Below are 16,292 nucleotides of genomic sequence, written 5' to 3'. Positions count from 1 at the left end.
AAAGTAACCTTAAAGATGAAATAGCATTTCGTAAATTGTTTTTTAAGATGCAAATTTATTCTGTCAAAAAAAAACTGGTAGGATGAACCAGCAGAAGCCCTGTGGTAATTTAACAGCAACCAAAACTAAACGACTTTCATGAGCTGTTGTGCTGACTTTTTTAATGACGAGGCAACTCAAACGGTTGCCTTATCCTGTGGTGAATTTATTATTACAACTTCGTAATACTCAAGAATTTTATTGAAGCAGCAATACGGATTAGAACTATTCACTTGGAAACACATTACTTTACTATCTATATTTCAAGGGAAGACTGGTGTCAGGGCATCATGGTCAGACACTCAAATAAATCAAAATAAACCAAAAACAAGCAAAATATACAAGATATTTTGTTCTTGAAAAAGATGATGTTCTGATCAAGAACATCGGCTATCCCCCTCGACATGTGATGAATTTATTATTATAATTTTTATAATTCTGATAATTTTTTATTGAAGCAGCACTGAGTTAGAGCTAATTTTATTCCAGCATTAGTTGCCAGTTGATATCAAGCAGCATGATATTAAATTTTTACCCGAAATTATATATGTAAAAAAAAATATATTTGCTTTTTTGGCTTTTTGTGACTTAGCAATTAAAGCTATAGGCATAAAATCAGGTTGGATACTCGTCTCGGGCATCCTGATGTCATGCAGTAGTGTCATTGGTTTTCACTTGATAGCAGTATGTTTCTAAATGAAAATGGCACTTCCTCGGCATTGCTGCAGCCGAGTCACCACTATTTGAATTTTTAATAAACTTATCAATAAAAATAAGACAACCGTTGTGTTGCCATCTATGAAGCTACGTCATTGAACAGTCATCATAAGACTCCTTAAGTTAGGATGAAACAAACTGGTTAGGATGAACCAGCCGTGGCCCCGTGATAAGAACGTAGATTAGCATCCACTAATTGCTAGCTTGACATCAAGTAACATGATACTAAATTTTTACTTGAAATTATATACTTAAAAAAATATATGTTGTTTTTTTCGTTACTTAGCAGTTAAAGCTATAATCATAAAAAGTTTCAGGTTGGATACTCGTCTCGGGCATCCTGATGTTATGCAGTAGTGACATCGGTTTTACTTCAATAATATAGGTAGCAATATGTTTCCAAGTGAAAATGGCACTTCCTCGGCATTGCTGCAGCCGAGTCACCACTATTTAAATTTTTAATAAACTCATCAATAAAGATAGGACAACCGTTGGGTTGCCATCTATAAAGCTACATCATTGAGCAGTCATCACAATAGCTTCAAGGACTCCTTAAGTTCTGTTAACAGAATGACAATAATTTTTGCCATATTTCAATGATAATGTGAATGTTCCTGATGGTAAATTTCTAAATTTCTTTGTCTCTTATTTCAGGGCCTGTGGTGTCGGCGCTGACGAATAAGTACGGCTGTAGGGCAGTTTGCATAGCGGGAAGTTTGATTGCAAGTTCTGCCTTCGTGCTCAGTACTTTCAGCGGATCAGTTACCACGCTAATGATCACGTACGGCGTCATGGGAGGTGAGTAGGAAACGAACTTAAACCGAATAGAAATGGAAAAACAATGTCTACACAAGCAAACAAATACAAATATCCTATTTGATTCTATTTAAAATCGGATCACCACCTAATTGCCTAAGTGCGTCCATTAATCACGTGATCGATTTTTTAAGGGGTCTTCCTATGTGACGGCCTGTTTTTTAGGGATATTTTAGGACTTTTTTTCTACGACCAGTAAATATTTAGAGCTTTAAGTTTTTTATCATTTACTAACACATATTTGGACAGTATAAATATAAAATTTCAGCTAAAAATATTCAGTCAAACTAGAGTTACAGCGCTCTGAACACCCCCGCCTCGAAAAAAAGAGCTCCCACTTCCTCCACGATTCCGGCTGATCGGCTTATCTGAAAAAAAAAATAAACGGCGTTTTAATTTGTAGGCTTAAAAGCACGGAATGACCTATAATCAAATGAATATAAAAAAAATTGGATTTTTGATAGACATTTGAAATAAAAGTTGCAAATTAGGCGTTTTTTTTTTGTTTTTTGCTATAAAAAAAAATCGAAGTTTTGAAATAGTTCATTCCATGCGTTTAAATATATTGAGTGTGCCCTGTAAATTTCAAGTAATTCGGTCCAGCCGTTTCTGAGATACAATGGAGGAAAGTTTGAAAAACACAGTTTTGAGAAAAACGCGTTTAAAGTTTCAAGTCCCTTAAAAACTATTAAAATATCAACTTACTCTCAATCGGCGATGCCTGGTCCATAGAGTATTCCTTCCTCTTCCTCGTGAAACTCTTTTGAAGCAGATTGTTCAGCTCTTGAGTCAATCCTGGCTTGTTTAACGACATCACTTACGCGCCGCTCAGAACGTAAGATTCGCTTTTCATCCTGTTTTTCAACATACGCTTGGGCTTCACGACCAACAGGGCATCCCATAATCGACATAACTTTTAAATTACCTTGAAAACCTTCATTAAAGATAATAACTGCTAAGTAGCTAGCAATTTCAACAATTTTGGGACCAGAATGAAGATGTTTAGGAGCGAAAGTCCAAATCAAAGAATTCAAAGATTCGTTATTATTTTGTGTCTCTGCTCCTAAACAAACTTTGTATAAACGGATATATGAATAAAAGGGAGGCCGGGTATACAATACACAATACGGTACACATTAGGCCCGGGCTCTAACTGCCAACTCAGCGCTCCGAACCGCTCTTTCTTTTACCTGCTGTATCTTTAAAACGGCTTCGAATTTTCTAAAATCGCTTTACTACCGTATTCTAGACATGTTAAGGAAGCAATTTATGAAAAAAAATCGATTTTTTCAACCCATCACATAGGAAGACCCCCTTAAGGATTTTTGGACCCCCATTCCTCTTGGTGATACGTGGTGATATTTAAAATTGCCATAAAAAATGTTTGGATTTTTTTTTAATTCAGAGAAGAAATAAATGCACGTGATATCTTACTATACCCTGCCTCGCCCACATGATATTTCGTATTTTTTTGTCATTGCATTGAAATTGAAATACACCTAAACTGAGTTTGTCTTTTTGAGGTTTAAAATTTGAGCACGTTCTATCTTGAAACCTTTTTATATTTTTGAAGATTCCGGAAAGGTTTTATAAGATTAGAGCTCTGATTTGTAAAGATCAATAAGAAATGGCTTTGTAAAGATCCGTTGTTATCTATGTAAAGTTCAGTCTCTATCTAATTGTAAGTTGAAGAAGTGCCTAATTGTATAAAAAATTGGTGTATTTTTTAAATTAATTTTGTACCATTTGTCAACATTTCCTACATCGATATTTGATATTTTATAACAAACGAATTAATTTCGAAGAAATTACAATTATCTATATGACTTGAATGAATTTTGATTGATTGACTTTATTCTGAAGACAGGTATCGCTAACGTGAAATTTTCCACATTATTTTTGATCATGATTTCAATAACATTTTCATCCAATTAAAATTGAATGGAGAAATAATTATTTCTCTCTATTTAAAATTATAGCAAAATTTAAATTATTTTAATATCATTAAAAATTTACCATAATACACTTCTACTATCATCTTGAGAACTTCGGAATTCTTCTGTAATTCAGCAAGTCACGATACAACATCGTGTATTACATGTTTTGCCTGTTATTTTTTGACATGTAGTAATAATATGGTGCAACATAGTAAGTTTCACAATTATTTTAGGTGTAGAGTTTATGTTGAACTATTTTCAATGTTTGTGATACCCTAAATAGAAATACATATAAGTGGTATATTGTTTCGGGAAAGTTGCATGAACTTTGCGTTAGATGTAAACAATCGACATAATCAATAAGAATTTTGAAATTCATCTACAATATAAAGAAATGGCCCAGCCAATATATATAATAAATTAATCAGCACTGATCCTAACTGGCATTTTTTTAACAGTTTTCAAATTTTCAAAATCGGTTCAGCTTTTTTACGGAAATGAATTCGAAGAATTTTGTACTTTTGTGCTAATTATAAAGAAACAGCTCGGCTAATCGTCGCATATTAAAATAATCAAAGCAAAAATTTTTAAATATTTGAATTATCAACGGAATAACAAATTTTGGCTCATATATACACTTTATCCAATTTTGATATTAAACGATTCAGAATCACTTGAATCGTTGAAAAATCATGGAATTAGCAAATCAGTTTTTCTGGTGGAAACAAACTTTTGCTGCGTCAGTTAAAATACGTAAAAAATAGGCTAAAATGACAAATACGTAGCGAATTTTTTTTATGAATTTTAATTGTGCTCAAAATTTTATTAACCAAATTTTATATTTTACCTTCATTGAGAATGATAACAGACGATGCTAATTTTTTAACTTCCCGTAGGGTAAGTTATAGTAATCGCAAAAAAATCGAAAATGAAAATTTTTATATATCTTTACCTTCACTTTTACTTTACGTTTCAGAGGTTTCTGAATATTTTGGTATACCTTAAAAAAATGGATGTATGTGTGTGTATGTGTGTGCGTGTGTTCGGATACAAATTTGCGTCGACGATTTCGGGAACACGGATGAAGCGATTTGAATAATTCAAAAAACATTCGATTCGTATTGATAAGGAGACGTGCTGATTAGTTTTTGGCAAAGGCAGGTCTAGCCGTTCCAAAGATATGGGGCAAAAAGTTCCAAAAACGGTAACTCAGTTTTTAAGAGAACGGAGCGTCTGATTTGAATAATTCAAAAAACATTTTACTTGTATTAACAAGATGAAGAACTAAAATTTTCATAAAGGCAGGTCTAGCGGTTTCGGAGATCTAGTAAAAAAAAGTAAAAAAAATGCCATCTGGCGGTCAAAAATGATCATTAGATATATGCACATCAAATTATCAGATTTTTATTTGTATAGAGATTTTAATAATAAGTATAAATTTTGTTTACATTCCTATGGGTTCCGTATCAATGCTTATCCGTTAGACGGCGGCGCGGCGCTTACGCGCATCGATATTTTGTCTCTATGCAGTTAAAGCAGTACGATTGCTTTGAAAAAAAGTTCAGAATTTCCAAAATATTTCAAAATACACTTTTCTTCTAAAAGTCCTTTTTTAAAAAAAAGGAAATTTTTGTCAAAAATTTATAGTTTCTCAAAAATCTAATTTTTCAGAGTAATTTTTTTTCAAAAATGTTAATCTTTTAAAAAAATAATAGTTTTTGGTACGGGAAGTTCTAGCAATTTGCCTTAAGGCACGATGCCATGCGACTCACGAGTTCGTTTTTTTTTCGAAATGCAATAATATGTATAATTGGTACCTACTTATCAAGAATATGTGACTTGTTTACCAGAAAGAAAAAATGTCCTCTTTTACTATAATATTTACTATTGTGAAAATTGTGCAGTGCCTATATGCATCATCGCACATTTCAAATTTTACTACGCTGAACAAAATTTCTAACAAATAAAGCTTAAAAACATCTACTTTTATACAATTTTACACCTAAATATGCAATTGAGAAAAAAACATGATATGGGCGTTCTTCATCTTATATATAAAAATGGAGCTCTCGATCAAATGATCCGGTAAAACTCGAAAACGGCTTAACCGATTTGGCCAGTCTTAGTCTTGAAAAATTCGTGCCAATCCAGAGAAGGTCGGAAAGGTGAGATAATATTTCGAAATCGCGTAGAAACTTTACATTTTTAATTTGAAAATTGTTGTAGAAGCGTAATTTAAATAAAACAATGGACGGTGGCTAATACGTGAAATGTCAAACGTTTTTGACAGATGATGTTCAATTACGTTCAATAGGATGTTTTACATGAATATTATTTAATTATGATTAAATTGTAGTAAGTAGTTTTGTTCGTATTTATATTTATACGCAAAAACGTTATTAAACTGATTGCAAGTATTACTAGAGACTCAAAATATCAACTTTTTTTAAATATTAATATGAAAATGCACTTTTTGCATATTTTTCTTAAACACGGTGCTCGGATCTGTATAATTATATACTCATTGGTATTTATAAAACATTTCCTGGGTTATATTATTTTTTATTTATGTTATTTAAATTCAGAACCTAAATTTGGTATCGATCAAAGGGACATTTCGTCGAATAACATTTTCCCAGTTATAATTTCCCAGAATTTATCGAAGAATAGATAGTAATATATGAAGGTCCGGGGTTAAAAAGGTCCACCGCCAACAATATTTGAAAGTAGAGGGAACAAGATGTATGACCAGCTATAACCTTGATTCTCATGATCCTGCTATCGGGAGATAAATGGTAATCTTTGAAAATCCATAATAAAAGTTATTTCATTAAATGTTACTTGAAACTTTTCAAAAAGCAGGTCAAAGAAGAATACTTAATTAATTTTCTATCTCTCCTCGCATAAATTTGAAAATTTTGTATAAGTTCAGTAGTATTATTTACAATTATACACAAAATCCAGAATCCAAAAAGAATCTGAAAAACTTAAAACGTAATCAATAAGTCGAAAGACCAAAAAAGACTTGGATTGGATTATACCATGTTTTCTATAGAAAGTGTATAAAACTTCCAGTTTGATTGTATTGACAAAATATAGACAAACTAATGGGGATTATTGTTTTCATAGTACCTCATTGTATATAGCATTCAAACAACACATCCTTATACACTCAAAGTATTCATATTTTTGATTCTCTAGAAATTGTTTAGAATATACCTTACTTAGCAAAACAACGGGGTCATCTAGTATTTTTATAATACCTAAATAAGTTAATATTAAGATTCCAATTTATTCATTATTTTTATCTTTTCCAGGCATTGGATTCGGTCTGATTTACTTACCAGCTGTCGTTTGCGTCGGTTATTACTTCGAGACGAAACGTTCTTTAGCGACAGGTATTGCGGTATGCGGTTCCGGTTTCGGTACCTTCACTTTCGCACCTTTGGCCACGTTGTTGCTGGAACACTTCGACTGGAGAGGTGCCAATCTCATATTGGCTGGACTCATCCTCAATTGCGCAGTATTCGGAGCTATGATGAGGCCACTGGTTTATCCTAAGGTAATAAAATAATAAATTGTCTAGGTTATCATAAACGTAAGTTTCTACTGGTATGTACTACTGCCAGTGGTACAGCTACATTGATTCTTGTTCTATCAGGTTGTCCCAAAAATTGGTAATGAACCAAATATAACAATTTATAAGCTGCTTAAATATAATTTCTATGCTTATAATTAGCATAGTGTAATTGTATTTTAAAAAATGTTTTTAAAATTTGGTGATGACAAACTTTGATTTAAAGAATTGCTACACAATGTTATTATTCAAAACATTTTTCACAATAGTATCACTCAATTTCTATTTTACAAATAACATAAAAATATTTCTTGTCCCCTTGTTAGCAAAAAAAAGAGTGTACACACGCGATTGAAGTACAACTCTTTTGCTATTGTACGAGATGGTATTTAAGTAAAAAATAAATACATCATATAACATATTTATATAATAATAAATTATAAATTATATATTAATAATAGCAATAAAAATATTTATAATATTCGAAAACAATAATGTAATTAAAGTCATACTTCAAATATGACATGATCGGTTTGTCATTGTAATTAGCATTTAGAAATGAGCCTTTAATAGAGAAATGAAGTAATTGCTAATTAATAAATTATATAATATTCGTTCACAGAGTGGATTATGTTAAACAACTCCTATTGTTTTCACAATTTCACTCATCATATAATTGTGTTTGAAGAACTTCATGTTATTAAAATTAACATACATTCATTGACTACTTGTATTTTTTTTTTCGCTGGCGATATAATCTCATGCTTTGAGCAGCTGTAATATCTGTCTTGCATACAAAAATATTTTCCATTTTAATAACTTCAAAGATTTATGGAGGTGTGGTAGTCCTCCATATTAATACCAAAATGATAGACAATAATAAATTTCATAAAATATTATTTATATTTCGTTTATTTTATATATGATTAATATCCACGACACTATGTGTTGTCATACTGATCATTAATAAAACGTTATTGGTATTTTCTTATTTATAATAGAAAAGAAAGGTTTCAAGAATTATACATTTTTTTGGCAAAAACTACTAGAGAGAAAAAAAAAACCAAGTACGATCTGACACTTGAATTTATTTTTGTTTTTTTTCTGTGCTGTCAATATATGGGCCAATCTGTCCAGTAACATGTGATGCGTGTTGACAAGCCGCTATGCGTGTTGGCAACCCGCTACAGATTTATAGAAACTACGAATAATATAGAAATTATTTCAATAAACTAGTAATGTTTCATTTGTTTTATTATTTTCATTATAATTATTTACGGGGGACAGGGTAAAATATTCTTCTAATTCAGGCAATTTTTATTAAATTAAGATTTGTACTACGATGTAACCTTAAAATCTAATGACATTCTGATCTCTTCGTTGATGTACAACGAAAGATCTCTATTCACTCGACACGACGACTAATCACAATCGACCCGTATAGAAATGATTTCACCGAGAACGAATGACGAACAGTTCGGGCGTAACGCAACTTCCGCTACATTTTCACAGATGTACTCTCTAGTCGCGCCTAAAGAAGTTTTACTTCAAAATATTCATTTGCTATTAATAAATTTGCCACATTATGTGGAATAATAACCCTGATTTCCATCATCTCGTAAACCACCAGGTCTCCCAGATTCGGCATCCAATTTGGTCAGCCTGATCCCAAGCATTAGCGACATCAATTTTTACTTGGAAATATAGAGAGCAATATGTTACCTGCCTTAATAAAAATTCATCCTTATTACAGAAATTCTAATGAAAATCTATATGGGTTGCCATCTATAAATTCCACTTAGTTAGTTATTTCAAATCCTAACAATAGCTTATAGGACCTATAAGTTCTGATCTCTATTCGAATCATATGTATAAAAAATTAGGCTTACAAGAAATTGTATTATTAACCCTTTCCACTCGCGAATTGCAACATTTATTTGTATAATGCCGCCGACGGCATCCGAATGGAAAGGGTTAGTTTTTGTTTTTACATTAACATGATATTATTTTTGACTTATTATTCTGTGTATAACCAAAATAAAAAAATGTGTGTCAATAGTGCTCTGTTATTAATATCAAATTTCTCTCGAACTCGTCCTGAAAATCTGTAACGTGGTCGGTATATTAATATTTCGATTACATTCGACTCTATGTCAATACTTGTATATTTAAGTTCCATGAGCATCAGCGAACAATTTCCCTTTGATTCAATTGATCCATTAAATCATATCATTCCAAGTTCATTAGCCTGTTAAGTTTCAAGATCACTTCACCGATTTCACGTCTGAAAGCTTTCAATTTGCTGTCGAACTAAATATATCGGCTTTTCGCATTGTCTTGAACAAATAAAGCACCACTTATTTGAATTTGATAATGAGTTTTAAAATTACTCTATGCGAAAAGCTTTGTGATATTTTTTTTATTTATTTTCTAATTGTTGTGAATAAAATGTTGAAGGCTGTAGATCATCCGTTCTATATCAGTTTACCAATTCTGTCTTCTTTAATAAGTTAAGTCTGATACTCTTAAGTTATATTTAAACCTCACACCCATACTAGCAATATTTTTTATTACTATTTCCTAAATCGACGAATGAGTATATTTGATGTTTTATCGATTTTTTCCAGCAATCCAATGTGAAGCCGCTGTTGCAACGCATGGCCGAAGAAAAGCGTTTCCAAATGGAACGAGGTTCGATTGGCGGTTCTTATTTCATGGTACAACTACCCGATGGAAGCATGGAAAAACGCATGAAAATGCCGATCAACATTGATCCTGGAGTTCATTCTAGTTTTCATTTGGACGAACTGGTAGGCATGCCCGGGACACCAATGAATAACACGTTGCACACGGTGGCCACGTTGCCAACGATTTCTGAAGCTAAAGTGCAAGAACAAAGTGGATCATCTGGAAACTCGAGCAATGGTAGTGGCGAGGGAGAAGATACTGATGCTGTTAAGAATTCAACAAGACCTGCAAGAACGGAATCTAAGGTCCGTTTTGATTTATTGGTGCATGTATTAATTTTGTGTTTTATTTATTTTTAAACGGACACGGTTATCTTTCAAGCCAAATTTATGTATTTGCTTCAATCAAAGATGTTAGATGTCATTTGAAATATAAATTGCCATAATGTAAAGAATTCATTTATGATGCACGTTGTATAATGATTTGGCTCGGATAAGATACCTTAAGGGGCACAACTAGTGTAACCGCATAAAAAAAGGCGATTTTTAGGAATTTATAATAAAAAAACTACTTTATCAATTATTTCAAAGAATACATAGTAAAATTTTTGAAGAAGAAAATTAAATATTTTTTAAGTTATCGTCGATCTCCAAGGGCGCGACAAAAAAAGGCCCTTCACTGCTGCAGTGAATCCGGCCTTTTACGTGGATGAAATTAAAAAAAAAAATCTCGTTAAACTAAATAATATTGCGCGTTAAACTAGATAATCAAAAATTGACAAAATGCAACGTTTTTTTAAAAAAAAGTCGTATTTTACCCAAAATTTTGGTCGTTTTTGGACTGCCAAAATTCGATTTTTGATTCAATCAAAAAATTGATAGTTCATTTTACGGAGAACTATATATAGAACATGTAAAAAAAAATTGATAGTGATCGGATCATTAGTTTTTGAGTAATCGCTGCAGCAAATTCGGAAAATGCTGTTTCGAGAAAAACGCGTTTAAAGATAAAATGATCGGTATACTATATACTATATATATACTCCTTAAATGGCTGTGAATCAAAAACTATTTAAGATATCGATTTAAAATTTTGGTATGTTATTTTTAATGGTATAACCTATCGAAATATGGAAAAATTGAAAATTGGATTTTTTGAAAATTTCACACTAGTTGTGCCCCTTAACATCAAGGCGTTCTTCATTGTAAATGTTAATCGCAATTTAATCATCCTATACTTTCTAAATTTCATTGAAATAGCATGATTTTGAATCATTTATACGTGGTTATATATGTGAATCTATTGCAATTTGATCAGATTCACCAACATGCAATCAAGTTCATCTAACGGGTCACTTGAACCGGGGATGGCTTAACGCGCATTCAGGAATTTTACCGGTAATTTAGTGTCGAGCATTGAGAACAAAAAATTTCAAAGATATAAAGATACTCTATTCCAGCTTTGACATATCAAATTGGCGTTTATAGATAGTCCTTATCAATCAATTAATGTGAATCTAATATACCTTTGCACTAAGAACGTTATCCAGCAGGTCAAGAGATCTCAACCAGCTCTGTTTTATAAGGAACAAAAACTGGCACATTTTATTTGACCACTCGATTTTGTCTCGATACTCTTTAGGTCCGAAAATTCCTGAGTGCGCTCCATCAACCGAAAATGGTTCGCTCCGTCATTCGCATCATGCTCATCTATCCGTAACGCAGATCATTTGCTTGTCTCTGCTGCAGTACACGTCTGGTGATATAATTGAGTGACGTGTGAAGTGTTTACCACCCAGGCCGGCGATCAAGAGTTCCCGACCACGAGGGCCGGAGCAATGCCGAGGAATGCATCCCAGCCTGCTTTCACAACCCATCACCAAGGCTTGCCCAAGAATGGATCGGTGCCTACTTTCGACAGGATAAGAAAGATTTCTCAGGGCGAGCGCTTCAAGCCGTCTCTGGCTGCGATCAGGTCTAACTCGAGAGGGAATGTCAACAGCAATGGCGATGTCAGGAAGAGCATGAATCTGAGATTGTCCACATCTTCTATGATGATGGGGAGCCGAAATAACAACAGTGATGATTATGCAAGTATCACGTATTTTTAGGACCGATACACATAAATGCGTTGTATATGCTGCAATAGAAAACTTTCTTTTAAAAAATTCTCATGGATGTTATTTAATGCCCATCTGAATATGTTGGTTTCACAGTGTAACGTTTTTATGTGCATCGGTCCTTAACAAATGCACATCTTGAATATGAATGTCAGAAGGCATTTGTAAAAAAGTTTTAATTTAAAATTTTCATTATGTTTTTTTTTAACGTATAATGAAGTTGAGTCTACAGAAATGTTCTTGATTTTATCATACAATGTTAGTCTTCTTAAGGGGGTGTTAGTCTACTGTAGAATTTTGAAAAAATCGAAAAAAATTTTTTTTCATATTTTCAAAGTTTGGTTATTCAAAATATGTCATTAAAAAGATTTTTTAAAATTACTATTATTTCCCGTTTTAGTGACGTGGCCTCGGTTCGGGTCCGACTTGTCTCAAAACCTTGAACGCGTTTTTCTCGGAACTACTTTTTTCGAGCTGGCGGGTAGGATATCTCGAGTTCTAATGAACCGATTTACTTCAACTTTGGAGAGGATCTTCTCTATACATCACTTTATCGCGTGGACCCTGCCCAAAACTATAACTTTTCATTTAGTATTTTTAAAAAATTCGGAATTGTTAAAAAAACATGAAAAAAAATTTTTTTTTCAAACTGCCGCCATTTAAACAAAAAAATTTTTTTTAACTTATCCAAGGGTCATACGATAGCGGCATCTATAATAATTAAGAATCCATCTATTTTTTATATTTCGGATCGCCAGGAGGGTTGGAATCATGCACGCCAGGACACCCTCTTTTTTTTGAGCCCCCACTTTTATTGCTCATAACTTTGTGAATTTTAATTTTTTTATATAATAATAACAAATTTTTTATATAATAAACAAATGATAAAAAAATCGATAGTAAAAATATTATTTGTTTCCTTTATACAGCGCTTCAAAAACCGGGCGAAATTCATTCCTCTACAGTAGAATACCCCCTTAAAGTCGTTCGCTTTTCCATATAAAAGCAGATCGAAATCAATATTGGTCAATCTATTTGTTACATGTATCATATTATGCCGCGTTTCCTACTATGGCCGTATAATTTTATTGTCTTTGTTCTATTTTGGTGTCATAATATGTGATTTCTTACATTTGTTTGCTATATGTGGTTTCAAATTCAATGGGAACCAAACTTATCAATATGAGTTAAACAACGTGTTAGATCATTCGTTTCAGATTAATATATGAGATATTATATCTAGGATGAAACTGCTAGTATGTTTACCTCAAAAACATCATTGGCGAGGGAACGACCACAGATCGTGCGTCCGATGTCTCGAAAGGATATATTTTACTCAGGTTCTGTGGTAAATCTTCCAGAGTACCAGTCGCAGAAGTCTTTGACGAACTATCGTAATTCGGTGGTGTCTTTGCCGAGATACGCTAGGGATATGAGAGATGGACGAGACATCGAAAAGGCTGAACGTATGTAGTAAAATTAATATTCTTAAAAATTGTAGCACTATTTTTTTCTATACTGTACTTTATCGATTACTACAATATAATTGATAACATACCAAGCAATATACATTATTTATATATCAATAATTTTTACAGAGTACGATCTATGTCCATGTTTGGTTATCCCGGAATCTTTCAAGAGCGCCTTGGCGACAATGATGGATTTCTCCCTTCTGAAAGACCCTGTATTTATGCTAATTGGAATTTCTAATGTTTTTGGAATGGCTGGACTCTATGTACCTTTCGTTTACCTCGTTGACGCAGCCGTTCTTGATGTAAGTATTTTAATACATTTTTGTACTAGTTATTGATACTTTGGCAAAAACAAACTGTATTCAACCCTTTCGCTACGACAGTGTTTTCTGCAGGAGTGACACTGCTATACGGAACAGCAAGACACCCAGTTGCGCTATTGAACGGACCAGGCGCGAAGCATATTTTAAGATTCTTCAATCATTTTCAATAAAAATGTATTTATAAATAAAACTAGTTGATATTGGTATTTTGCCTTGAAGCAAGTTAGATGAACTTTCCGATATGTGTAAATAATCGACTTAATCAATAAAAAATTAATTGATTTACGAATGATTAAAAGTATTATGAGTGGATTTATTACACATAATTGAAAACGAACGAACGCGTTAACTCGGAGTATTTTCTGAAAGCAAATTTTCAAAAATATATAAAAATATGATTCAAATAGATACGTCCTGATTTTTATATTGCTTCATTCACATTTTTTGATGTTCTTTACAGGGAATTGAACAGAACTCTGCATCCTTTTTATTGTCTATAATTGGTATTACTAATACTGTGGGTCGTGTTGCCTGTGGATATGTTGCTGATTTTCCATGGGTTAACTCGTTACTGCTCAACAATATATGCCTTGTAATTTCTACTTTAGCAGTTGCAGCTACTCCATTGTGCCATACTTATACCGCGTATATAATTATGTCCGTATTCTTCGGCGTTGCAATTTGTACGTATGATTCATTTTAATGACCTAAAAATCTTAATACCGTTGGATATTAATTTTATATTTCTTTTTAGCTGGCTACATATCATTGACGTCTATTATACTGGTAGATCTATTGGGCCTTGATAAATTAACAAATGCTTTTGGTTTGCTAATATTGTTTAGAGGTGCAGCTGCCATAATTGGATCTCCTTTGGCTGGTGCTGTATATGACGCAACAAATTCATATTCGATTCCGTTTTACATGGCAGGCGCATTTTTTGCGATCTCAACTATAACAAGCTTTATGGCTCCTGCTATGAAAAGGTAATAAATGATTCCTATTAGACTTTAATACACTCATATATACGGAGGATTTCTCATTACTAATTTTTAGTCAGAGTTTTGTAAGATTCTAGCATTATGTATGGCCTCGTGCCTTCCGTATACCGTAACGAAATGTTCGAGGAATATTAAATGAAAACATTTAACAGATTCTTATAAATTCTGTAATATCAAATATTTATGAGAATTATATAAACTGAATTACAAAGTTAAAATTATTCACTTAAAGTATATAAATGAGCTTTAGAACTTCAACCAGAATTATTATTGAAATCTCAATTATTTTCGATATTCAAAAAAAACAAAATACAAAAAAAAATTGGAATGAAAATTTTTTTTTCCAAAAGCAATTATTTCGCTAATACAAGCAAAAAGTTTTTTGAATCATTCTAATCAGGTGCTTATTTCTCTCAAAAACTGCCATTTTTTGTACATTTAGCTCTGTATCTTCTAAATGGCTGAACCTGCCTTCGCCAAAAACTAATCCTCACTTCTCCCGATCATTACAACTTAAATGTTTTTTTAATCATTCAAATCGGTTGATCCGTGCGCCCGAAAACGTGAACGAAAAAATGCGTACACACACAGACATCCATTTTTTTTGAGGTATGCCAAAATGTTCAGAAACCTTCAAAACATGGAGAATTGCAAAAAAATTCATTTTCGATTTTCGGCCCATTACTATAACTACCCTACGGGAAGTTAATAAATATTATCACAAAAACAAGCATTGTATTAAAACAATTTCCTTCAGATGCGTGAAACCACAAGATCAACCAATGTATCCTGAAGTACTAACACCAATCGATGAAGATGAAGAGGAGGAAGATGAGGATGATCCAATAACAATGGTCCCACGAATTGTAGAAACATGTCCCAGTCCTATGGGGCAACCAGAAGAAACCTTACCAAGAAACAATTCATCCCCACGAGAAATTAAACAAATTGAGTCTGTTTTGTAATATATAAAATTCGTCGATAGTTCATAAGAGATTGAATTGGTGTAATAATTCAGTGGGAACTGAAAAATAGAATATTGATGTGTGATATGATATATTGAAGATGTAATATTTGCAGTGTGTAGTAAATATGATCTAGAAAATCAAAGTCTGATGGTCTTCAAATAATATACATGATGTATTCTGTCTTCCACCCGGATAGGATGGCTTTGGTTTGTATTTTTGTTTTATATTATTATTAAGAATATTTTACCTTAGATTGTTAATATATTGTAATTATGTACATGTATTTTAATAGTTTTATTATATAATGTATAGATTTTGATATTGAGCATAGATTAGTTTTATTTATTTTTACTAGTACACTGCAAAGATTATTGTGGGTGGATTCACAAATATTTTTTTACAAAATCAATTAAAGTATTTGAAGAACAAATTGATATATAAGATGTTAGTAATATAATAAAACTAGATTCTAGTTAGAAATACATAGTGATCCTACATAAAATATAGCTTTTGCATTTATGTAAATTTGATATATTGAGTCAAGTTCTATTGCTAGAAGTAGAATTATCTATTCTTTATATATTTTTATAAATATTGTAATACGCATTAAATATTAATATCTAAACTATTAA

General features: G+C 32.2%; 1 protein-coding gene across 1 annotated transcript in view; it reads left to right on the top strand.

The window, feature by feature from the left end:
* The window catches only part of LOC113378463 (monocarboxylate transporter 14-like), a 244,930-nt gene extending 228,947 nt beyond the window's left edge, over positions 1–15,983 (top strand). The window contains exons 3-10 of the mRNA XM_026618996.1: positions 1,411–1,554; positions 6,827–7,071; positions 9,714–10,079; positions 13,137–13,359; positions 13,492–13,670; positions 14,152–14,374; positions 14,446–14,677; positions 15,450–15,983. Of these exons, the coding sequence (XP_026474781.1) occupies positions 1,411–1,554; positions 6,827–7,071; positions 9,714–10,079; positions 13,137–13,359; positions 13,492–13,670; positions 14,152–14,374; positions 14,446–14,677; positions 15,450–15,657 (1,820 nt within the window). The 3' untranslated portion in view covers positions 15,658–15,983. The remainder of the gene's footprint in view (positions 1–1,410; positions 1,555–6,826; positions 7,072–9,713; positions 10,080–13,136; positions 13,360–13,491; positions 13,671–14,151; positions 14,375–14,445; positions 14,678–15,449) is intronic.
* The last annotated feature ends 309 nt before the right edge of the window (positions 15,984–16,292 follow it).

The sequence above is a fragment of the Ctenocephalides felis genome, unplaced genomic scaffold (assembly GCF_003426905.1).
Source record: "Ctenocephalides felis isolate EL2017-DRISC unplaced genomic scaffold, ASM342690v1 CF-g0.4_SCAFFOLD_01886, whole genome shotgun sequence".
NCBI lineage: Eukaryota > Metazoa > Arthropoda > Insecta > Siphonaptera > Pulicidae > Ctenocephalides > Ctenocephalides felis.
Note: the sequence above shows the minus strand (reverse complement) of the source record. Positions and strands in the feature narration are given on the sequence as shown.